The sequence below is a fragment of the Pleurodeles waltl genome, chromosome 5 (assembly GCF_031143425.1).
Source record: "Pleurodeles waltl isolate 20211129_DDA chromosome 5, aPleWal1.hap1.20221129, whole genome shotgun sequence".
In the NCBI taxonomy this organism is placed as follows: Eukaryota; Metazoa; Chordata; class Amphibia; order Caudata; family Salamandridae; genus Pleurodeles; species Pleurodeles waltl.
In genome coordinates this window covers 1,414,953,431-1,414,979,415 of record NC_090444.1, presented here as the reverse complement: position 1 = coordinate 1,414,979,415, position 25,985 = coordinate 1,414,953,431, and the positions used below count along the sequence as shown (strand labels likewise).

Here is a 25,985-nt window from a genome sequence, read left to right as displayed (position 1 = left end):
CACCACCAGTTCCTTCATGGAACCTCAACATTGTCTTAACATTGTCGACTCATGGGCCGACCTTTTGAGCCCATGCACTCTTGTGAAATGCAATACTTAACATGGAAAGTTGCATTTTTAATTACCATCACATCTCTAAGAAGAGTAAGTGAGATTCAAGCATTTACCATACAAGAACCATTTATTCAAATACACAAGCATAAAGTAGTTCTACGAACAAATCCTAAATTTTTGCCAAAAGTCATATCACCCTTCCACTTGAATGAAACAGTAGAATTATCAGTGTTCTTCCCACAGCCAGATTCTGTAGCTGAAAGAGCACTACATACATTAGACATCAAAAGAGCGTTAATGTACTACATTGACAGAACAAAACTAATTTGAAAAACAAAACAATTATTTATTGCTTTCCAGAAACCTCATACAGGAAATCCAATTTCTTAACAAGGCATTGCTAGATGGATAGTTAAATGTATTCAAACCTGTTATCTTAAAGCAAAAAGAGAACTGCCTATTACACCAAAGGCACACTCAACTAGAAAGAAAGGTGCTACCATGGCCTTTCTAGGAAATATTCCAATGACTGAAATATGTAAGGCAGCTATACCTCATAGCCTCATACATTTACCAAACACTACTGTGTAGATGTGTTAACGGCACAACAAGCCACAGTAGGTCAAGCAGTACTACGAACATTGTTTCAAACAACTTCAACTCCTACAGGCTGAACCACCGCTTTTGGGGAGATAACTGCTTACTAGTCTATGCACAGCATGTGTATCTGCTGCTACACATGCCATCGAACGGAAAATGTCACTTACCCAGTGTACATCTGTTTGTGGCATTAGTCGCTGCAGATTCAGCTGCGCCCACCCGCCTCCCCGGGAGCCTGTAGCCGTTTAGAAGTTGATCTTGAACATTTGTAAATTTGTAAATATATTACTTTAAACTACATTATGTACATACATATTCACTCCATTGCATGGGCACTATTACTAGCATACACAACTCCTACCTCACCCTCTGCGGGGAAAACAATCTAAGATGGAGTCGACGCCCATGCACAATGGAGCCGAAATGGGAGGAGTCCCTCGATCTCGTGACTCGAAAAGACTTCTTCGAAGAAAAACAACTTGTAACACTCCGAGCCCAACACCAGATGGCGGGATGTGCACAGCATGTGAATCTGCAGCGACTAATGCCACGAACAGATGTACACTGGGTAAGTGACATTTTCCATATATATATATATATATATATATATATATATATATATATATATATATATATATATATATATATATATACACACACACACAAAAAAGGACGTCGGTGGCATATAGAACTATCCTGTCTTCCCAGGAGAGCCCCCATCTCCAGCCGCGATATATCGGGTCTGTCCTGACCATCTGAGCTAGTGGCTCAATAGTCCGGGTAAATAGAAGGGGGGCGGGGGCAAGGGGCATCCCTGCCATGTACCCCGACGAACGTAAAAATTGAGGGCAGGGCCCCATTGACCTGCACGTGGGCTCAGGGATTAGCATACAATGTTCGGACCAGGCGGTGAAACCTTGGTCCAAAACCTGCCTGCTGGAGCACATTAAAAGAGAAACCCCCAGTCCACCGAATCAAAGGCCTTTTCAAAGTCTATAAATAGAAGAGCAAGGTCTTGGGGGCAGGCAGCGGCGCTCGGCCAACGCCACATTCAGTTGGCGGATGCAATGTCGAGTGCTACGTGTTGCTATAAATCCACACTGGTTGGGGTGTACTAGCTGTGGCAGAACACTCGAGACGAGCAGCGAGAATCGCGGCGTAGATTTTAACCTCATTGTTAATCAGCGATATCAGCCAATAGTCTGCACATTGTAGCGATGGGGCTGGGTTTTAGGAAGCACCACAATGGTGGCGACGTCCAGCTCCCTGGGAATGGCCCTTTTTGCTCCACCTCTGCAAAAAGTGCTAATAGGTGCAGCACCAAATCTTCCCTGAACGCTTTATAGTACTCCGAGGGGAAACCATCAGGACCCAGAGTTTTCCCCATTCCCAATGCAGAAATAGCCGCCCGACTTCCTCTGCATTAATAGGTTCATCCAGGATCTGAACCTCTACCGCAGGCAATCACGGAAGGGGATCATCTTCCAGCAGCTGGCGGGCCTGGCCCGGTTCAATTAATGTTGATGCCCGATATAGTGTCTGGTAGTACCGGGCGAATGCGTCCGCTATTTCTAGGTGACCTGCGACGTGGCTCCCTCCCTGTTATAGATTTCGCGGATGATCCTAGAGGACCGGTGGTGAGATACCAGCCAGTATAGCAACTTTCCAGGTTTGTCCCCCCAGCCATAAACCCTTGCAGTAGTAGCCCTCCACTAGTGCTTTGCAGCCTCTAGAGATTGATCTCGGATTTCCTCGCAGATTAATAGAAGCTGTTGCGTCACCCCTACGCTGGGTCTGGCTTCAAATTCATTCTATAAACACATCACCCGTAATTCCAGCTGCTCAATACTTTGAGCTCGCAAGACCTCCTGATCTCGTATCCGGCCTCTAGCCGCACCCCGTAGTACTGCCTCACTTGCCGCCCACAAGGTTCCCGAAGAAGCCACGGACCCCTCATTCAATGCAAAGTACTTGCGCTGAGCCTGCCACAACAGCTCAACGTAAGCCCTGTCCTGCAGATACCACGCATTCAATCGCCACATAGGATGGGTCAGTGACCGAGCAGGGCCCACGATGAACCTAAGGGGGCCTGGACGGAAATTCCTCTAGCTAGGATTTCCATATGGGAGAGGCAGTTGCAGTCCTTGCTTGGCAATAGCATCAGGTTGATTCTAGATTGCGAGCCGTGGGCCACCGAGGTGTGGGTAAACTGCTGCCGTCTCGGATGCCCCACCCACCAAGCATCGCAAAGCCCCGCTGCAGAAAGCCATTGTATGCCTGTAGGTTGAGAGCGGACTGGCCACATCCAAGGCAGGGTCTGGGGCCGCGTTAAAGTCCCCTCCAGCATAGTAAGTCCCAGCAGCAGGTCTAGGAGTAGTTTGGTTAGGTCCTTAAGGGTCCCATGTACCATCGTGAGAGGGTATATTAAGCGTGACACCCTCTACCTTCCTGTGATGGCCGAGTAGCGTCCCTGCCGGTCTTTCCGTACGTGGATTTTCTTTATGGGAAATTAACGTTGCAGTAATATTGCTGCCCCCTCTCGATCCGCAATTAAACCCTGCATGGTGTACACTATCAAAAACCTCTACGGGCTATGAAGGGGCAATGATCGCCCGAAGGGTGTGTCTCCTGCAGCAGGAGCACATCAGGTCGGTATCGCTGTTTAAAGGTAAACACTGCAGCGCGTTTGATTTTGTCTAAAAAACCATTAACGTTCCATGAGATAACCTATGTCAGACTCATAGGAGTGGTTGTTTTTTAAAGTGCCTCAGAGCAGTTACTGGAATATGCTGTTTCTTGGCCTGGGGTCCCCTCCTTATTTTGCCCCCTTCGCAGCGGAATGAGTGCCCCTCTTTGTCAATTGGTTCACTGAATCTCTTATCCTGTGCACTTGCTAACAAACACAAACATATCGACATGCTAAAAAAACAGTAACAAATACCTTAAAACAAGGCCCAAACTCCCCTGACCCCCAACTCCCACCCCACCCATACTCCCCCCCCCCCGCCCCCCCCAGAAGCATCTTTTGCCCATATAGATCACCTCACTCTCGAACCTAGTGAGGTATACCATTAACTAATTAACTGATTGAGCAGTGGTGGACCCCTCCATGACGTCAGATCAAATAAGGAAACGCAATAAATGGTAGTTAGTCGTAAGTAGTATTGTTTCTCATCCAGGCAATTAGCACCCTCCCCAGATTTATCCATCTTCTTATAGTTACAGCACCGAACTGCGGGACAGATCCGAGTCCTCCAGGGACCCCGACCGGGCCCGTGGCTTTCCCGATGGTTCTGGACTCCCCCAAGACCCACCAGTGATCGCTGTCTCTGTGGTTCTATGTGTGGGGCCTCCAAGGGGGAATTTGTTGCGGTGTGTCTTGCAGCACCTGGAGCCCGTGCGTTGGTGCTGGCCAGGTAGCCGCTTCTGCTGAAGGTTCGGCTGCGTTTCATCTCGCATCAGTCTTTGTCTTTCTCTGTGTGGACCAAGATGGACTTCCTCCTTCAGCCAAGTCCATGCCGTGGCCAGCTGTTCAAAGAAGTGAGTTTAGTTTCCATGGACTACACGGTGTTTTGCTGGAAACAGGAGACGATATGATATGTCCATTGCCCTCGGCTTCTGCTTCACTTCAGTGAATGAGCGGCGCTGTTCCTGCACATCAGGAAAAAGGAGGACCTTCACCCGTTGCAATATAGGTGTCCCTTGGAGCGTGCTTCTTGTAGCGCAGCGTCTCTGTCTTTGAAGTTGAAGAGACGGAGTATCAATGGCCTGGGTGGAGAGCCCGGCGGGGGATTCAATCGCGAACCATGGTGTAAGACGGTCCCCCGGCATCCTAGTGCGGAACCACTCCTCTAAAAAGGTGACCAGAGATGGCGCCGCTGTGGTCTCTGGAAGGCCTACCATAGGAAGGTTGTTGCGCCTGGACCTATTCTCAGTGTCTTCGGCTCTCGGGTAGAGCACCGACGTGCGAGATGTCAGCGTGGAGACTTGTGCCTTGAGAGCAGTCACATAATCTTCCACTGTAGATATCCTCAATTCTGCCTCCGTGATTCGAGCTATGGCGTTGTGGAGGTCTTGCCGGACCAGGGCTACATCCACCCTAACTTCCCCAGTCTTAGACTCCACAGCTGTTCGGGATGCTTGGATAGCTTGAAGGATCGTTGCTAGGTCACTGGATATCACCGGCGAATCTCCACCTCCACCTAAGGCACGATTCCCCGCCTGAGTCCCACTTGTGCCCGTGGTAAATTGATCTATGCGTGTTTGCGCTGCCGCGCCGATTTGTCCTTGCCCATGGTGGTTTCCCCAGTCTTGGCACAGTGTAAGATTCCATGGTAGAATCTATCAGTGAGGTCCAAATAAGTCGCCACATGCGATTCCAGGGCCGCTAACGCCCTTCTCCACAGCCCAGGACTACCGCGTGGTCACGCACTCCACGGATCCGCGGGTTAGTCTCCAGAGTCAAGGGGATTATGATCGCCTGTTGGCCACATTCCTCGTCGTCCGGAGCCAACCACTCACAAAGGTCATCCACATGTCCCACTGGCAGTCCATGTCGTGCCTCTCCAGTGTCACTGAGCCCCTAAGCCCCAACCTCCAAGCCCCTCAGACCGTTGTCTTGCTGGGTCTAAAACTCGGGGGGGGAATAGAAGGCTCCCCTGGGGGGGGTCAAAGGAGAGTCCCAGTGAGCCATCCTCCGCTCGTCACAGCCCACCGCTACGCTGCTCCCTCTGCAGCTGTCCAGGGAGGACCAGGCGTTTAAGTCAAACGAGGGTGGGGGGAAGAGAAGAGGGGCCTTCCTCCTTGCTGCCAGCGTCGCCCCCCCTACTCACCATCTCACCCCAGCCCCCTCAGCACACCCAAGCCTTGGACTGTGTTCCACCGCAGCTCCCGGTGCCTGGAAGCCTCGGTCCCGCCCCCGGCTGGCCCTCGCTGTAAGCAAGCCCCTCAGCAGCACTGCCCGCAGCCCTCCGCTGTGCTATTTTGGCCGCGGCACGGCACTCAGGTAAGTTTCGGGCACCGCGTCGTCCCAGGGCCTTCTCCACAGCCTGTACCTCGGCGCTCACTTGCTGTCCACCATCTTGGGTGCAGGCAGCCACGAGCTATTGACGCCACACAGCCGGGCCGAAAGGCCTGATGTTTTTTTTCTGTTCGTCCCTGGGGGAGCTGCAGGGCCCCCAGAGCATGAAGGCGCCACCGATAAAGGGGGATTTCAGTGTCGGCTAGAGGCAGATGACGGAGGGGTCTGGAGCACTACAAAAGTGCGACCGCCATCTTGACGCCTTAGCCATGCCCTGCATGTCAGTTTGTTTTTGCCTGTCTCACTGGGATCCTGCTGGCCAGGACCCCAGTGTTCATAATTTGTGGCCTGAATGTGTATACCTGTGTAGTGACTAACTGTCACTGCAGGTGACATCAGAGACATCTCCTGACTAGGTGGCCAGTCCTCCTCTGAGGGCTATTTAGGGTATCTCCAGTGGGCTTTTCCTCAGGTAACGACTTGCAAGAATTCACCAGAGTTCCTCTGCACCTCTGTGAGAAAACAGGGCTGATTGCAGAGGCCCCATAACTTTTTGCCCCCATTTTCCTCTTTTTGCTGGTGTTTTCCTGACTTTGATGGTGCCCTGGGTACTGCTAACCAGTCCCAGGGCCTGTGCTCTGTGTAAAATGGATATGCAAATTAGGCTAATTATAATTGGCTAAGTTAACCTACCTAGAAGTCCCTAGTATATGGTAGGGCATGTAGGTTTAGGGACCACAGCATAGGTGGTGCACACCTAGGTGCACTGCTGAGGTGCCCAGTGTCATTTTAAAAGCAAGCCTGCCTTGCTGGCTGCTTTTAAATTAAAGTTATATGCAATTTCGACTTTGGAATTAAAGGTACTTCCAAAGTCTTAAACTACCTTATTTTTACATATAAGTCACCCCTAAGGTGTGCCCTATGTGCCCCTAGGGATGGGTGCCATGTAACTATAAGCAGGGACTTTATAAAAATAGATTTATAAGCCCTGGTGAGGTAAAAACAGCCAAATTCGTTTTTCCCTCATTGAAGTAAATGGCCTTCATAGGCTAGAATGGGCAGACTTTATTTTAAATTTTAAAGTCTCCTTAAATGTTACATACCAAGAATTTGGTATCAAATTGATTGTTATAATAAATCCCACAACTTCCAGTTGTTGGATTTAATATAACTAGTTCAGGTAAAAAGTTTAGACTTTACCTAAAAAGTTGCCAATTTCAGCTCTGCATTGTTTTTGCTGCTGTGCTCTGATTGGCCAGCCTGCAGCAGCTTCTGCCAGGCTGCCTTGATGAGGTGTGAAGTGGCCAGGCTTCACACAAAGGAATGTGCTTGGGGGAGAGAATCTCCCCTCAGCAGATGGTGAGGCAGGAAGGGGGAGGGCTGCCAAACTGGTCTTCAAAGGCAGAGAAGGACATTTGCAGCACCCAGCAACACCCCCACATCCTGCAACCCCAGACAATTAGGTGCCCCCTTGATTAGATTAGGAGAGGGCAGGAGAGGGGTGTGTTTATGATTTTTAGCCACACCAGTGGGTGGGCTCAGCCAGATGTAACCTCCAAAAATCAGATTCATCCATGTTGGATTTTTAGAGACTGTTGCCTTCTGGGATGGATTTTTGCCACACTTCCCAGGAAGTGGTCATCACAGGGGGACGACCCTGTCCCTGATTGGAGAACCAGGGCCCCCCTGCTTTTCACCCAGGAGCAAGGATAAAACTGGCAGACCTGCACCCACGCCTCAGATCCCCTCCAGAATTCAACAAGAAAGGAACTAAAGAAGAAGAAGGACTGCCCTGCTGGACCCCTGGCCTGCACCTGGACCCTGCACTCAGAAGGACTGCACCAGCTGCACACTTGGGCTTCACCACAAGAAGGACTTTGCCTGGCTTCAACTGGTTCAAGGAGGGACTCCCTGTTTGCTACAGGTGAAAATTGCTAAACCAGAGTCCCCTGCACCAACTCCTGAAGAAAGCGACCAGCTGACCACTGTCCAGTGGCCAAAAAGGAGTTTGCGCCAGGTGCATTCTGGGAGTTGAAGTCCGCACCCCCCAAGGACCATCACAGAACTTCTGGACCCTTGGGGTGAGCTGTAGACCCCAAAAGAACCTTAAAAGAACATCTGGGTGAAGCCCCAGAAGTTTGGAAAAGATTTGAGAATTTTTGGAAAAAAGCTCCAGAGAGGGACCGACCCGCCGTGGAAATTCTAGCCGGCTTGCCTCAACCGCGACCCGGCCTGACTTCGTGGTTCGTCCCGGTAAAGAAAAACATCCAAAAAAGAGACTAAGTCCGAACGTAAAAAGTTGACCGGGACCTCCCAGCCATCGTATCCGAGAAGGGCTCCATGGATGTCGGATCAAGATCCAGGTTTACCCCGGTCGAAGGATTTTCATCTCGAAAAAACGACTAAGTCCGAAGGTAAAAGTCTCCACCGAGGAAACCCACATCGCGTATCCGGACAAGGGCTCCAGGAGGTCGGATTCAACTGGCAGGTTCGTCCCGGTGAAGAAAAACTTCAAAATAAAGACTAAGTCAGAAGGTAACTTTTTAACCGAGGCCTCCCGCGACCTGTAGCCGAGCAGGGCTCCATCGCGGTCGGCCTGAAAGTTTGACTTTGCCCCGGTCGAGGTGCAACCAGATGACCCGATTGGCGCTTTTTGTTTCTAAGCGCTAGAAAAGTAATAATTCTTTAAAAATTCATATCTCCGGTTCCCCTGAAACGATTTTAATCGTTTTTGTGTCATTTTAAAGATAAAAATATAAAATATTTTTATAAATTGGTTTTGGATTTTGAAACTGTTTCCTGTGTTTTATTTAATTACTGTTTTGTGATATTTGAATGCTTTACACTTTGTCTCCTAAGTTAAGCCTTGACTCTCGTTGCCAAGCTACCAAGGGTTGAGCTGGGATTAATTTACTGAGACCTAACTGTACCTATGTGGAGGTTAGTGGCTTGTTGCTAGGTGTAGGTACCTACCTGCCCTACCAATAACCCATTTTCCAACAACCTCGCTTTGACTTCTGCCAAGGATTGACCGCTGACTGCTCCAGGATGCCTGCAAAACTGCAACAAATTAGCAAGAAGACTACCAGCGACATGGTAGCGCCTAATCCTGCCGGCTTTCTCGACTGTTTCCTGGTGGTGCATGCTTTGGGGGCTGCCTGCCTTCATCTTGGACTGGAAGCCACAAAGAAATCTCCTGTGGGTCGACTGAATCTTCCCCCTGCCTCAGCAGGCACCAAACTTCAGCGTCACCGGTATTCTGGGACCCCTTTCATCCTGACAGGCATGGCCCCTGGAACACAGGTGGTGAACCCAAGTGAACCAGACTGTCCAGTGGTCCAACTGTCCAAATTTGGAGGAGGTGTGTCCTTGCCTACCCTCTCCAGACAGTAATCCTGTGCACCGAGTGGACTGCAGCTACAAGGGCTTCTATGCACATTTTCACGAAATCCTGCATGCACAGCCAAGCCTAGGTCCCCAGCAATCTGTCCTGGGATGCTGAGCTCCCTGAGTTGATCTCCGGTGTCATGGGACCTTCTTTTCCAGTGTTGAGACGACTGCCGTATTCAGACTTCTTGAATCCGTGTTCAAGGACTTCTGCGGATGCGACCTTCTTGTGCATGGGCTCTCTACGTTGCTGAGGGCCCCCTCGGTCTCATCTCTCAAGTGGCGACATCCTGGTCCTTCCTGGGCCCGGGCAGCACCCTTTTTCTTCAACCGCAACTCCTGCAGCTAGCAAGGCTTGTTTGCAGTATTTTGCCAAGGAAACAACTCTGTATCCTCCAGCACTCTGTGGACATCTTCTGCGTGAAGGAGAAGTTCCTATCACCTTTCGTTGTTGCAGAATCTTTAGCTTCTTCCATCCGGAGGCAGCCATTTTGCACCTTCATCCGCGGTTTAGTGGGCTCCTGCCCCCCCCCCCACCCCCCCCCCCCCCCAGACACTTTTGTGACTCTTGGACTTGGTCCCCTTCCTTTGCAGGTCCTCAGGTCCAGGAATGCGTCTTCAGTGCTTTGCAGTCTGTTGTGGTCTTTGCAAAATCCTTTATCACGACTTTAGTGTGTTTCTGGGGAAATAGTAGTACTTTACTCCTACTTTCCAGGATCTTGGGCTGGGGTATCATGGACACCCTTAATGTTTTCTTACACTCCCAGCAACCCTCTACACACTACACTAGCCTAGGAGTCCATTCGTGGTTCGCATTCCACTTTCATAGTATATGGTTTGTATTGCCTCTAGGCCTATTGCATCCTATTGTATTCTACAGTGTTTGCACTACTTTCTGACCGTGTTACTCGTTTTCTGTGTATATTATGTGTATTTTACTTACCTCTTAAGGGAGTACATCCTCTCAGATATTTTTGGCACATTGTCACTAAAATAAAGTACCTTTATTTTTGGTAACTGAGTATTGTCTTTCTTATGATATAGTACCAATATGATATAAGTGGTATAGTAGGAGCTTTGCATGTCTCCTACTTCACCCTAAGCTACTCTGCTATAGTTACCTCTATCAGCCTAAGCTGCTAGAACACTACTACTCTACTAATAAGGGATAACTGGACCTGGCACAAGGTGTAAGTACCATTGGTACCCACTATAAGCCAGGCCAGCCTCCTACAATACTAATGCTCTATGTTGTGGTAGTGTGGTCGAGCAGTAGGCTTATCAGAGGGTAGTGTTAAGCATTTGTTGTACACACACAGGCAATAAATGAGAACACACACTCAAGGACAACTCCAGGCCAAAAGGATCTTATATAGAAAAATATTATTTTGGGTGCAGTGTGTGAAGTAGGTGTCGGGATTCAGATAGGAATCAGTGGAGAGGCCCGGGGGTCACTCTGGTGACGCAGGCAGGGCACGGGGGGCTTCTCGGGCCAGCCGCTGACTGGGCAAGGAGGGGGGCCGCCTGCTGGTCACTCCTGCACCGCTAGTTGGTTCCTCTCGGAGCTGGGGGCTGCGGGTGCAGTGCTTCTTCCAGGTGTCGGGTTCCTTTGTTACCAAGCAGTCACAGTCAGGGGGATCATCTGGATCCTCTCTGCAGGCATCGCTGTGGGGGTGCAGAGAGGTTGTGTCAGGATGTCCATGTCGTAGGAGTCTCCTGGGGGTCCTCTCTGCGGTGTTGGTTCTTCTGTACACAAGCTGGGGGCGTCGGGTGCAGAGTGTTGGGGATGCACACTTCCGGAGTGAGACTGGAATCCCTTTAAAGATGGTTTCTTTGTTGCAGTTTTGGACAGAGCCGCTGTTCACGGGAGTTGCTTGGTCCTTTGGTTGCAGGTCAGTCCTGTGAGTCCCCAGAGGTTGCTGGTCCCTCTGGATGCATTGCTGTGCAGGGTCTCGGAGTTTGGAGACAGGCCGGTAGGGCTGGGGACAAGTTAGTTGTCGTCTCCGTCGTCTCTGCGGGGCTTTCAGGTCAGCAGTCCTTCTTGTTTCAGGTTGCAGGAATCTGGTTCCCTGGGCTCAGGGTCGCCCCTAAATACTTAATTTAGGGGTGTGTTTAGGTCTGGGGGGCAGTAGCCAATGGCTATTGTCCTTGAGGGTGGATACACCCTCTTTGTGCCTCCTCCCTGTGGGGAGGGGGCACATCCCTAATCCTATTGGGGGGTATCCTCCAAAACAAGATGGAGGATTTTCTAAGTCGGGGGTCACCTCATTTCAGGACACCTTAGGGGCTGTCCTGACTGGTGGGTGAATCCTCCTTGGTTTTTCTCATGATCTCCTCTGGACTTGCTGCCAAAAGTGGGGTCTGTGTTCGAAGGGGCGGGCATCTCCACTAGCTTGAGTGTCCTGGGGCACTGTAACACAAGTCTTGAGCCTTTGAGGCTTACCGCCAGGTGTTACAGTTCCTAGCCACAGAGTGACAAAGGCACTCACCCCATGTGGCCAGTAACACGTCTGGATGTGGCAGGCTGGCAGAAACTGGTCAGCCTAACACTAGTAGTTGGACTGGTATACAGGGGGCATCTCTAAGATGCCCTCTGTGTGCATTTTTCAATAAATCCCTCACTGGCGTCAGTGTGGATTTATTGTTCTGAGACATTTGATACCAAACTTCCCAGTATTCAGTGGAGCCATTATGGAACTGTGGAATTCGTGTTTGACAAACTCCCAGAACCAAATACTCTCTATGGATACCCTGCACTTACAATGTCTAAGAATTGGCTTAGACACTGTATGGGCATATTGCTCATGCAACTGTGCCCTCACCTGTGGTATAATGCACCCTGCCTGAAGGCTGTAAGGCCTGCTAGAGGGGTGACTTACCTATGCCACAGGCAGTGGGTTGGGGGCATTGCACTCTGAGGGGAGTGCCATGTCGACGTAGTCATTTTCTCCCCACCAGCACACACAGGTGAGGGGTCCCCAGGGTGGCATAATACGTGCTGCAGACTTTAGAGTCCTTCCCTGGCCACAGGGCCCTTGGTACCATGGGTACCACTTACAAGGGACTTTTCTGTGTCCCAGGGCTGTGCCAATTGTGGAAATAATTGTACATTTTAAGTGAAAGAACACTGGTTCTGGGTCCTGGTTAGCAGGATCCCAGCACACTTCTCAGTCAAGTTAGCATCACTATCAGGCAAAAAGTGGGTGGGGGTAACTGCAACAAGGAGCCATTTGCCTACAGCTGTTATTCCCACACTTTATTGGATACGGTTGCACAAGTGCTGCCACAGGTCCAGGAGAAGGCCTGGGCCGTCCTCTCCCAGGCTGTCTAACGTGGCAGAGATGCAGCAAAGTTCACCATTAGGTGCTGTTTGGATACAACAGACTCGCTGTGGCACTTCGGTGCCACACATAGCTGCAAACATCTGGCTTGGATTTTCAGGCCAACCTCATGGACATGCCTTTTGATGGTACCCGTCTCTACAGAGAGAAGGTAGACTCTGTACTGGAACGCTTTAAGGACTCACAGGCTACAGGCAAGTCCTTGGACCTCTCACTGGTCCACGTGCCCACTCTGCCTTTCGTGGCTTCGGAAGGGACGTTCCACCGCGCTGACACTATGCCAGCCACCATCCTGCGCAAGCTCCCCAAGCTATGCATGGGTGATGGCGTGGCACATACCAGCTCCGTGGGTCTGGTAGCCAGACGTCTGCGACAACAACAAACCTCCCCTAGCAGCTGGAACCTCTGAGTCCTCCTAATCTTGTCTTTAAGGTCATGGATGTCGACTTGGTGGAAGAATCTGCCATCATCTCCACCACTGGTGGTCCATTACATCAGACAAATGGGTCTTGCAGATCTTGTAGAGGGGCTACTCCCTCTCCTTCGACTTCTCCCCTCCCCCTATGCCTCCAACCCATGAACAGCTGTTGGAGGATCATCTGTCGCTGCTCTGCAAAGAAGTTATGGCTCTCTTGGCCAAAGGAGCCATAGAGAGGGTTCTGATATCAGAAGTAGACAGAGGTTGCTCACTCTGCTACTTTCTAATACCCAAAAAGAACAAGGGGCTTAGGCCTATTCTAGAAATCCGAACCCTCAATCTCTTCCTCAAAAACAAGATATTCAAAAGGCTCACTTTGGCTCAAGTCTTGTCTACCCTAGACCAAGGAGAATGGATGGTAGCATTGGGCATGCAGGATGCATATTGCCCTGTTCCCATCCTACCTGCCCATAGACCTTACCTGCAGGTCACAGCCACAAGCACTTTCAGTTCACCGTGCTCCCCTTTGGCCTTACCAGCGCCCCTCGGTGTTCACCAAGGCTTTGGTGGTAGTTGAAGCTCATCTGCAGAGATCAGGGGTTTCCTTCTTTCCCTTTCTCGATGACTGGCTGTTGAAGTTGGGCTCTCCCCAGGTTGTTTTCGCCCGCCTCCGGACTACAGTGGACATCCTGCATTCGCTGTGGTTCAATATAAACGTGCTGAAGTCACACCTGACGTCCTCTCAGATGCTCCCTTTCATCTGAGCTGGTCTGGACACAGTGAAGTTTCGGACTTATTCTCCGAACAGTGAGTTCAGGATATTTGGGCAACGATACTGATGTTTCAGCCTCTATCCTGTATTTCGGTGAGAATGACTCTGAGGTTGCTGGGTCTCATGGCCTTTTGCATCCTGCTAGTAACATGTGCCAGATGGCATATGCAGGCTCTGCAGTGGGACCTGAAGTGCCAGCAGCGGGTGCAGCATCAGGGGCATCTCTCTAACATGATCCAGATCTCCGAGGGGACTGCAAAAGACCTGCAGTGGTGGCTAACGAACCACAATTGGGTCAGAAGGAGACCCCTCTCCCTTCCCCAACCAAACCTTCCAGTTGTGACAGATGTCATTCCTGGAATGGGGCAGCCCACTGGGAGAGGTGGAGATCAAAGGTCTCGGGTCTCCAGCAGAATCCAGGCTCCATATCAACTTGCTGAAGCTCCAAGCGATCTGACTCCATCAAGGGAAGGCTAGTGTAGCTGTTCATGGACAACACCACCGCCATGTGCTACTGCACCATGCAGAGTGGGATGTGGTCGGGTCGTGGGCCCTTTGTCAAGAGGCCCTGCGCCTCTGGACATGACTGAAACAGCAGGGCATATTCCTGGTGGTTCAATATTTAGCAGGTTCTCTGAATGCCAGAGTGGAGCAACTTAGCCGCCAATGCCTAGCGGATCAGGATTGGCGTCCCCATTCAGAGGTGTCACAAGGTCTCTTTCAGCAGTGAGGACAACCTTGGTTAGATTTGTTTGCCTCCGAAGAGAACGTGCAATGTCAGCAGTTTTGCGTGTTGGAGTTTCCAAGGCAGCTATCACCCGGAGACACTTCATCTCAAGTGGAGCTCAGGCTTTTCTGCCAATACCACTCATGCCCAAGAGTGCTCGAGAAGATCAGGAAATGCTGGGCCAAAGTCATTCCTGTGGCTACGCACTAAGCACAGAGAGTCTGGTATCCCAAGCTTCTGAACTTGAGCATCATTCTTCTGATCAGGCTGCCTCTTCGGGAGGATCTTCTGTTGCAGCAGCAGGGAAGGGTTCTCAACCCACACCTGTCAACTCTCCACCTTTTTGCGTGGAGATTGAGCAGCAACAGTTGACAGCGTTCGCCCTTCCTCCCAAAGTCTGTAATTTAATTCTGTCACCCAGGCGTCCTTCTACACCTGCCGCTGGAGGAGTTTATAAATTGTTGTACAGAAAAATCGATCCACCCTCTTTCTGCCTCTCCTTGATATTCTGCTCTTTGTCAACTTTGCCCAGCAAAGCTCTGCTCTTGATATTTTAAGGGTTACCTTTATGCTCTGTCTGCCTCCTTGCCACTGCTTGACCAGCCCTCTTTATTTAAGTCCCCTATTGTAAATAGATTGTAAAAGCATGTGTACATATTTTTCCCCCGAGCCCATCATTGTGTCTCAGTGTGACCTTCATTTGGTTCTCACATTACTGATGTGTGCTCCTTTTGAGCCTCTTCATAATTGTCCCTCTGGCTGCTCACCATCAAGACAGCCTTTCTAGTGGTAGTAGCATCTGCCAGGAGGGTGAGTGGAGCTACAGGCTTTGTCATTCAAGCCTTCATTCCTGTCTGTGTTCCCAGATAAACTGGTGCTTCACACTAGGGCCTCTTTCCTCCAAAAGTGGTGACACCATTTTATGTGAGCCAGTCTGTCACCTTGCCCAATTTTTACAGTCCTCCACATCCCTTTAAAGAAGAGCAGTGACTCCATTGTCTGGATCCAAATAGAGCGTTGTTGTTCTACCTTGACTGCGGGTGAGCAACCAATTCTTTGTGGGGTATGTTTGAGCAAAGAAAGGTCAGGCATTTCAGAAATGAACTATTTCGCACTGGTTTTTTCTTTGCATAAGAAAGTGCTGCACGTTGGCCAAAAAGCAGCCTCCCCGAGGATTTAAAGGCTCATTCCACCAGGGCTACAGCTGCAACCACTGCATTAACACATGGAGTCCTAGTCCTGTACATCTGTCAGGCAGCAACATGGGCTTCCCTGTACACATTTACAAAGCACTACTGCCTGGACAGTCAGGTCCACAGGGACGGCTATTTCGGCCATTCAGTCCTGCAGGACTACTTAGTTTAGAATTTGTCGGTAGCCCACAGCCTGGGAGGGTATTTCTTGGATATCTAGTCAAAGGTAAGAAATCTGGTGCTAGATGTTTCTAGCAGATGTACAACTTACTTACCTTCGGTAATGCACTATCTGGTTTAGACTGCATCTAGCTGAAGATACTTCCCACTCTGCGGACAGTTTTATAGGGCTAAGTATACTCCCTTTCCGGGCCCTAGTTTGGATACACTAATTTCATTGTACTTTATGGCTCAGTGCTCTTGGTGTGGAAAGTCATGAAAAATAAGTGACGTCCGCACACCGACGTGATGCCTATATAATTAACAACATCACTTCTGGCACGGATGACGCCATGCAGAGCCGATCAATGCTAGCTAACAGCGCGTAGGGGTACTGCTCGCTCGGATCGAGTCTGACACCTGGGAAATTGCGGCTAGATATGGTCTCTACCAGATAATTGTAGGAGGCTGGCCCTCTCCGTAGTGTGCAAAGCTAGGCACTCAGGGCAGAGGGGCCAGGCAACCACACATTGGTTTACAGGGGAAACTCTAGAATAACTAATGCTCGAATTTTTGTGGTAGCTTGGTTGAGCAGTTAGGCCAATCTTGGAGAAGTGCAAAGCATTTTTCGTACACACAGCATCAATCTTGCAACTCACACACTTGAAGGAATAACTGTAGACCCCTTTATAAAATTATTTCTGATTTTTATGAAAATGTTAGGACGAAGATTGTCAAAATTGGTTAAGTATTTTTCGAGATATGAAATTTTTAAGTTTAGTAACAATAGTCTTTTTGTGTGTAATTACGCACCATAGAAATCAATAGAGGTTAACCTTTAAAAACACTTATAAATTCTTACAGGAGGTTTACCAAGTTCTTCTTTTGCTGGGTGGTTGAGGCTGTCAGTGGGCACACTCTGCCCGCTGGAGAAGTTCGGACGGCTCCCAGTTCTGGCGGGAGCAGTGCGGAAAGGTCTCTGTAGCTGGTGCAGGGCCACTGTAGGGTACCACTAGGAAAAGCACTGCACAGGTAAGTGGAAAGGTGAATCCTGGGGGTCCCCTATGGAGTGTCAAGGTCGCAAATGGTTGGAGACCCTTAGAACACAGCTGCATCCTTGGTGCAGGGCACAGGGTAACTGGGTGCAGAAGGAATTGATGAGCCAGGAGCTGTGCGCATGGATACCCTCAGAAACATGAGGTAGGTGGGTTGAAGGGTTGATTGCAGGACAACGGGGAACTCTGGGAGGAGGTCCCAGTTGTTTCTGAAATCCCTCGACTGGGGCTTTCTCCTGGTCCTTTTTACAGTCCCGGGTGGGCTGATTTTTTGGGTGTCCGGAGCTAGGTGACCAACATCCAGGGTATTTGTACGGATCAGCCACTATAGGGCACAATGCCACCAAACTTGGCACACCGGCACGGTTGGTCCTCACGGTCTTTGGTGTGAAGTTTGGTCTGGCTGCAGCGTCCGGTTCCAAAGTTAGCATCCAGCCAGTGAAGTGGACCTCACTGGCTTGTTGGTTCCTTGTGGTTTTAGAGTGGTACCTCCACTCCGGATGGAGTTCTATGGCAAGTTGCGAATCCTAGAGGTCCTCTGGGGTTCTTTAAAGTTTTTCAAGTTGTCTAGCAGCTCCTCAGATGCGATTGTGGGGTCCTGGGTGCCGCAGGCAGGGTTTGGGCCCCTTTTCTTGGTGCAGCAGGTCCACAGTTCTCATGCCTTGGAACTTCTTGATGGCTGGTCTTCTTCTGTCTGTTGAGTCTGACTTCTTGGTCTAGGGTTGTCCACTAAATACTGTATTTAGTGTGAGTTTTAGAGGGAAGCTGGTAGTGACCAGTGGGTCATCTACTTTAGGGTGGCTACACCCACTGACAGCTTCCTGTGGGATGAGGTCACTTCCATACACCTGATTGGCTATTTCCTTTCTGTTCAAGATGGAGGAAAATGAAATGGAGAGTCCATCTCGTATGCAACACTCCTGTCCTTTGTTTGTGTTGCTCCCACCAAAAGTGGGGGTTTGCAGCAGGGGCGGCCATCTGCTACTAGCAGCAGGCCGGAAGGTCGAGTTTCAAAGGCGGGAAGCTCTTTGAAGCTCGCCAACAGGGCAGTGCACATTCCTGAGGGAGGGGGAGTTAGCACCTCCACCCAGGAAGGGCTTTGTTCTGCATCCCACAGAGAAGGATCTCTCACCCCAGGCATGCAGATTTGTGTCTGACAGTGGCAGGCTGGTCAGAACTAGTCAGCAACCATGCCAGGGTAGTTCGCTTTTGCAAGGGATGCCTCTAAGGTGACCCGTGGGTACATTTGGTAATAAATATAATACTGGTACCAGTTTGGATTTATCATTCTGATTTGTTTATTACCCAACAACAAAGGGTTCAGAGTGGCCACCATGTAACTGTGAAATTCGTATTGACCAGTGTCCAGCACATGGATTAAAATGGCTGTTTTGTTCACTCAGTGTCCCAGGTTTGGCAAGGAAACAGTGTGGGCAAATTGCTTGTGCAGCTATGCCCCCATATTCAGTATGGTGCACCCTGCCTTAGGGCTGGAAACTTGCCAGAGAGGTGTCTTACCCATAGTGCATGCAATGTGTAGTGGACAGGGCACACAGGCAGTGTTCCATGTTGAGTTTGTGTTTTAGGTTTGCACCAGAGCAATCAACTTAAAATGGTAGGGCTGGGTGCATCTGGATGCATGGCCCTAGAGGATACCTAGGTACCATTTACTAGGGTCTTAGAGTGGCAGCTACTGGTGTTGCCAGTTGTGCCAATGTATCACAACAGTTCAAGGAAAGAGCTCTGCCCAGGGAACCTAGTTAGCAGGGGCCCTTGGCACTAACAACTTTTAGGCTACATCACATATCAGGCACACAGTGGGGGCTAACCATGTCAGAAAGAGGCCTTTTCTCACAATAATGCGTTACCAAAGGTAAGTAACTTGTCCATTAATTTATATTAGAATTCGTTTCAGGAAATAGAAATAATAAATACATTTCCAGTTTGAAAAATGCAGTACCCAACGAAGAGGAGAGTATGAAGAATGAAATGAGCATTCTGCTTTTCACCAAAATGCTAGCAGACATCATAAAGGAACTTTGAGATGTGATAGCCTGAGTATAACGCAAAGTGTTTCAACTGTTTTGAGTGCTTCAGTCGATTTCTGCTTATGACATTCATTTTAAAGTGCCAGTGATGCTGGGCATTAATTTCCACCTCTAAATCTCCATCTTGTGTCGGGATGTAGTTGTCATTACACTAGTCAGGAGCAAATGCTTTGCTCATATATATTTTACAGAAATGCCAGGATTTCCAAGTTAGGTAATACTTTGCAACATCAATACATTTCACATAAAAAAAATTCTTGCATCTGTTTTCCAAATAAAATGAGAATTTTAAGAAACTAATGGCCTGGTTTAGATTTGGGCAAATTGAGTACTCCGTCACAACTGTGACGGATATCCCATACTCCCAAATCTAAATCCCGTTATTTCCCATGGGATTTAGAGTTTGGCGGATAGGATATCAGTCACCGTTGTGGCGGAGTAACCGTCTACCAGTATCTAAATCAGGCTCTAAATGTCTATCTTGATAGATTACAATTTAGACGTGTTTCCATATTACATTAGCAAATAGACATTTTTCCTTCACAAAATAGACGTGGGTGATCAGGAACATGAAGGAGCAAGAAGACTCATTTTTATGTTTTTACCGTTTCAGACCTTTTTTTTTTTTTCTTGCTCTCACTTTGAATATTCTGTAATGTAGTTACAGACAAGCAAGTTAGTTTAGTTTCATCATTTGTACTGGAAGCTTTATCTGTTGTATTTTAATCTATTTACTTTGACAGCAGCTTTTAAATTGGTGTCACAACTTAAGTTGAGTTGTGTAATTTATGTTTCAAATGTTGATGATATAAATGCTGTGAATAAAATAAACACTTTTGTTTTCACAACTTTGGTGAGGCCCTAGTTGATTCCTGTAATTGTTTTTTGCAACACATCTTTATCAGGAGGTTCCTGAAGAGCTTTGTTTGATGGCACAAAGATATGAGCAAAACAAAATCAAGAGAGAGAGTGAGAGGGAACTAACAAGACCCCGTGGTCGGTGGCGGAAGGATTATTAACATTCTTACATTTCTTTGGTATCGTAAGTACATTACTGTTGCACATAATCATGTCCTATTTATATTTTCAGGTTTCTGCAGAGTTTGCAATGCTGAGCAAATCAGCCATAATTCTCTTTTACACTTTATGTATTTTATTGTATTGCACTTGTATTTGTGTAGCACTTAGCACCTCATACCCCTTACCAGGTGCCAAAAGCACTTAGTGAATGAGTAGAACGCTGTTACTTGCAGGAGTGCTAGATTGGTAGGATGTTGAATTGTGGTGTACCCTATGAGGGAAACATTTTGGTGATGCTACATGAGTGACGTGAGTGCTTTTGTTGCCGTGGTTTAGGTTCCAGCACTTAACAGAATAATGACAAAAAAGAATGAGAAATAAATGCACACACTTCACATCAGTCATACTTCATGAATCATATTGTAAGCCTCCATAAAGTCTTCTCAGGGTGAGAGCTCATCAGAAGGTTGCTTATGTCTAATGTTGCAGTCATGTTAGGCCCTCCATATAGTCCTTGGAGCAATGAATGAGGGACCCGCAGAGGTGATCTTTATACAGTCATCCACAAAATGTCTTGAGAGTTCCTCTAAGCAAGACTGGAAGTGTTCATAGAACTGCTGAGGGTAGGCATTGTAGTAAGGATTCTGTAGTGATAGAGTAGTGCTATACAGATGTGTGCTGGTTACACATAGCCAGAGAAAGAGTGCATTAAGAAATAGCTCTGGAACCAAAAGCAGATTGTCTGTTGGGTCATCATTAGGTACAAGGGAGCAGCTTGGAGCACTCACTGATTAAAGGTTGCCAGCACAAATGGAATGTAGGGGCCTCCTAGTCGGTAGAGTGCCGCCCCTAGTGTGCATTGAGAGCCTGATATCAAAGTTTTACGAAGACATTTACTAAAGATTCTAGTGTCCACCCAAGAGTGACAAACAGAAGCCCTCTATATGTCAACCGAAGTGCAATCTAAAGTTAAGTTGGTCTGCAGGTCTCCCAGAATGAAAGGGGGGGCTGTGCCCCGCCTGTAGTGGCAACTCATGGACAGATAATAGTAACCCATTGTGTGTACTGGTTACATTAAGCCAGAGGAAATGCCCTGTTTGACTCATTCTTTTATTTTTCTTTAGACTAGTTACAAATGTTATTTTTTTTCTCCCTACCATCATTAGTAGAGGAAGAGCCAGTCTTTACCTCCTTCCTGAACCATTGACAGGTAGTCTTTATTTTTGATGGCAAGGAACCTGCTGCCTGTACTGAGGGTTTTCCACCGCTGCTCTTCTAGTAGAGTGTAAAGAGTGGCGAGGTTACCCATCGAGCATGCCATATTTTGTTCTGTGCGTACCTTTGGAATTTTATTTGGCTGAGCAGTTGGCCTCTTCCTTGGATGACCTTGTTGGAGAATTTGGAGTACCTTTAAGGCAGCTCTTTTAGCTTATAGGTGCCAGTGAAGTGCATGAACCACTACAGCAATGGACAGTGATGTAGGAGCTACATTGTTTTTGATCCTTTGCAGTTTGCGAAGTAGGAAGAGTCCCTAGGTATAGTAGATTTTAGTCTGAGTTCCACATCACAAGTGTGATAATGGTCTGTATTTACTGCAAAAATCCTTAGATGATGATCTGCGAAATTACATTGTGTAGAAGTGATTTCTTGTGACTCGATTCACTTCGGGGATAAGATCAAATCAATAATCACACTTTTTGTACCTGTTTTTCAATGATGGACCCTATTTCCTTGGGCCAGATGGTTGTCGGTTTGTTCTTACTCATTTGACCGCCGGTCAGGTTCTCAGTGTTTCAGGAGTTGAGTTTAACTTGGTTGATAAGCTTATAATCGTCACACAGTTGACAAGTATTGATGACAGTTTTAATATTATCTGAGTGTTCTCTATATAATTAAAGCAGGTTTGGTTGGAGAAGCTGATCAGAGCTTCAAAGTGGCAAAATAGATTTTATATATTTGAGATAACGGAGACTCGAGAAACTCCACAGTGTTTGTGAAAAGTGGTAGTGAGTTAATTTACGTTCATCTAACATAGGTACTAACCTGGATTTGTTACTTCTGCCAGGGCAAAAACCACTTTGACAGTCTGAAAGTGGGTTGCAGATCTAGAAGAAGTCTGACCCTTTAATCAGCTTTATTATGACACTGCTATTAAAGATTGGTTTGCAGTTCGGTGGGTCGAATGCATCAGGGTTTTTTCATGGATGAATGTCTGATGAAGAAGATCCTAAGTTCAGAGGAGGAAGATCCTTACTGTAGGGATTTATAAAGCATGCATCGTGTTGCAGATGTATCAAATGTGGCAGTAGCATGCCAATGAAATTCATGCTGGACCAGGGTCAGGTGGAGAGCCACGTGGCCTGCTTGCCTTGAATAGTTCCTTGAATTTGGTGTCTCATAGCTTTTCAAAGGTAGTCTATTTATTGTACTTGTTTTGCAAATTTTGCACTTTGTAGGCAGAATCTTGGTTGACTTGCTCTTGAGGTATTCTTCCTGTTTATTTGTTTTGGACTCGAGCCTACTGTGACACTGTCACTAATGAGCTAATAAATCCTAGGTTGCAGATTTCTTAGATGATGCTTATGTAGTTTCTTTGGTGGGCATTCAAGTAATGGAGTTTTCTTGTGTCTATGATACCTCATTTGTGCATCATGTTGTGTCACTGGAAATTAATTTGGATTGTAGGGTGCAGAATTTAGCTTTTTTATTGTTTATTATTGATCCTAGATTACATTTTTGTTTTTTGTGGCAGCTGAATGTCTTTTCAGATATTTGTGCTGATGTCTTCAATAACCCAGTTGTTGAACCTACTTAATTCTCTTATTAGTTTTGTTGGGAAAGTACTTTGTCAAGTACGAGTCAAAGGTGACAGAATGAGTGCTTCCCAGTGGCTATAAGCACAGTTGGTCGAGAGTGTTCCCTTTGGAGTTTTTTTTGGTTGCGATATTTACAGATGGAAGTGAAATGATAGTCTCTCCAGATTATGGGGACACTGCCTGTTCAGACCAGTGCTCAGATACACACATTAGTTAGGATTGAAGTGATGGACTTCATTTGGGCTAGGATTTCAGATCTCTCAGGATGTAGATATTTTGTATGGTTTATTGTGATCTGAGAGGTAGCATTCTAAAAGGCATCAGCAAATGCTGTGTGGTTTAAAGTGGACTACGTAGCAATATGAATGAACAAGAAGGTATAAGGGAGGGAGAGTATCATGCAATAAAGATTTTCATTCAGTCATGGGAAGTTATTCATTTTTTTTTGGTCTTTTGTGGATTGTAGAAAACAACTTGAAAGCCATTCCCATGTTCTTTGGGGTTTTTTGGATTATGATTATGTATCCTATTGAAATGGCCTTGTCAGAATCGGGTTGGGCGGGGCTACATGGTGGACAGAGCTAATTGGCCCTAACCCTTGTGGTAGAGGTCATTTGCCACTAGTGTTCTGGGGTCCATCCGACTATGGCTTTGCAACCTGGGCCTAGCACAACCCTTTCCATACTTCACTCTCAGGATTGCAGGGGCAAGCATTCACAAGCTTCTGCAGGAGGTAGTGTGGGAGGTGGGGGTATGCGCTCAAAACTCAACAAGCAATGAAGAGACATTAAATCAAAGTCCAGCTCCATAACATTACTAAATGCTACACAGTTCAATTAAAGTATTTTGGCAATAGCCCTGGTCACAGTTTCCCTGAGGGCACTACTCTCTGTGTGCTTTGTCGCACTGACACAGCCCTTTCTGGATAGATTCCCGCAGTAAAGTTTGTCACAAGTGAGTATGAGGCACATGTGGATTTTTTTCCCCACAGCTCATAGGCACAACCAAGTCAGTCATTTTATTGCACAGCGGCTGGCTCTTGATCGCATGCTGTCCTAGCGAAGGTTCAAGGGAAGGCCAGGTGCAACCCACTTCTTTGGTGTGCGTGGCTTATCGAGTGAGTGGACAGGGACCATACAGTGCCTTTGTAGCCCTCAGCTTCTGGGTCAATGCTGACAAACACACATAGCACAGTAGTTTCACCCACCATACGTCAGTGCAGGAATTGAACAGAATGGCAGTTGCAACCTGACACACACAGTGCAGAATTCACACAGCAATTGCAGCTGTTAAAGGACAGGTGCAGTATTAATGCAATAGGCAGTTTGGATCTGACAAGTGCTGATGGAAAGTTAATACAGCACAGCAGTAGCGACCCAACCTATTGTACCTATGGTAGTTGCAACCTGAGACAGGTTAGTGCATTTCTTTCTGGGATCTGCAGAGAGAGACCAAGAGATCCTCTGCAGCATGGGTCCCTCTTGGATGCACTCTTCAGCAGTTTGTCTCATCTGATAGACACATCTATTTGGAGATTCCTTACCTTCGAATTTCCCCAGGCGTCAATCTGGATCCGGAGATTTTTCTCGAGCAGTACCCCTGCACACCGTTAGGTGGTGTTGATGGGCTCTGTGTCTGTAGTTATCTACGCTCGATATGACATCGCGGGTGCTATATAGGTACTACCTTCAGTGTGCTGACAGTTCTTTTCTTTCCACGCCAGCCAGTGCTGATCCGAAGAAAGTTACCCCGCAATCATTTTTGACTGGTCTTTTTTGACATTTTGTCACTGTTTTTGGAATTGTTTAACTCCTGGTGCGTCGAGGGGTGTCATCAAGGAAGACAGTTTTCAAGCCCTGCGGTTCCTTTTATCGGGCATTGTCCATGACGGAATCTGCACCTTGTGTGCCTTTGGTGTTTGGAGCACGACCATGACCCAGAATCGTGCTCAGCGTGTCGGGTCATGCAGCCGAAGGTTTTGTGGGAGCGGTCCCTGAAGCTGAAGGTGGCCCGATGCTTGAATTCGCAAGATGAGGTCATGATTGAGGGAAAGGTCCTGCGTGTAGTTGCGGAGTCCTCCATTATCATCATCCCACTCATTCCAAGTCCTCAGGGCGATGGAGTGAGTCAAGGTGTAAAAAGAAGTCGCGGAAGGCAAAATGTTCTACGACTTTACATCGTTCATTGGACGACAAGATGAGGAAACATCCTTGCTCTAGGCCTCTGTGAAGCCTGCGTTTGGGCCGACTGCATCTCCCTAATATTCCAGGAGCCGGAGCAACTCCTGCTCAACTTAAATAATTTTATGAGGCCATGCACCTCATTTTTAGGCAGTCTTATACCGCTGGTGTGCCTTTTAGGACCCTGCGAAGTTGGAAGGGGCTTCTTTGGGTTCCGCACTGGTGGCATCAGCCTCGACTCAGAGGGGCACCCAGGGATCCATGTTTGGATCTAGAATGGCATTGGTCGTACCTCCTCAATCTTCCCCGACACCAGACCTGATGTCAACGCTCCCAGCGCTGCCCAGGCCATCCGGACGGTGCCATCCCCATTTTCATTGCCGACTCCACACAAATACGGATGGGTGTTGCGCAATGCCAACAGAGCCCTTGCCCCCTATGTTGGATCCTGAGCCTTATTGCTATGGGCTACGTTATGCCAAAAATTGGGAAAGGTCGCTGGACCCTTTGGAATACCAGTTCCAATAATCTGTGGACTTGCAGACAGACTTCGGTGAAGCCAGTGGCCTGGATACCTCCCCTGGTACTGACTTGCTTTCTCCCCCTGCTGTGTGAGAAGGAGGAATTGTCCTACTCTGTGCTGGTAAGAAGAGCGTCAAAGGTTCTGGATCCTGATTTGTCTTTAGTGGCAGTCAGGACTAACCTCTTGACAGAAGTGCTTCAACCTGGAACGTCATCCTTCAAACCCTGGCTCCCCTTCAGTGAAGCTCTTATGGATGTCCTACTAAGTACCTGGTCCAAACACAGCACAGGGGCTCCTGCAAACAGAACAATTGCCCACTTCCCTCCGGGCGACCCAAGTTTCCTTATGCAACACCTGACCCCTGAGAACTTGATTAAAACCTCCACCTCCAATGGCATGTTCTCTTCTCACCCTAGGATCGGGAATCCAAAATGTTGGACGCACTTGGAAAGAAGAGGTTTTCTTCTTCCAGCCTAGCATTGGGGTCTGAGAACAATGCCTACCTTTTGGGCTGTTATTCCCGTACTCTGTGGGATATGGTTGTGCGGGTGCTGCCACAGGTCACAGGGGAGGCCTGGGCTGTACTTTCCCAAGCAGTTGCTGATGGGAGAGATGCAGTAAAGTTCACAATCTGAGGCACCACGACTGGTTGAGGACGCCTAGCTTTTTGGG

General features: G+C 48.0%; 1 protein-coding gene across 5 annotated transcripts in view; it reads left to right on the top strand.

Annotated features, from left to right (window-relative positions):
* Positions 1-25,985, top strand: part of DDX43 (DEAD-box helicase 43) — a 576,458-nt gene that overhangs the window by 497,551 nt on the left and 52,922 nt on the right. For 2 of the 5 annotated variants that reach the window (XM_069235691.1, XM_069235689.1), the window contains one exon: positions 19,680-19,816. The exons of 2 other annotated variants lie outside the window; for them this stretch is intronic. In XM_069235691.1, coding sequence (XP_069091792.1) covers positions 19,680-19,793 — 114 coding nt within the window. In that variant the 3' untranslated portion in view covers positions 19,794-19,816. The remainder of the gene's footprint in view (positions 1-19,679; positions 19,817-25,985) is intronic. One more of the 5 variants, XM_069235690.1, reaches the window with a different exon arrangement.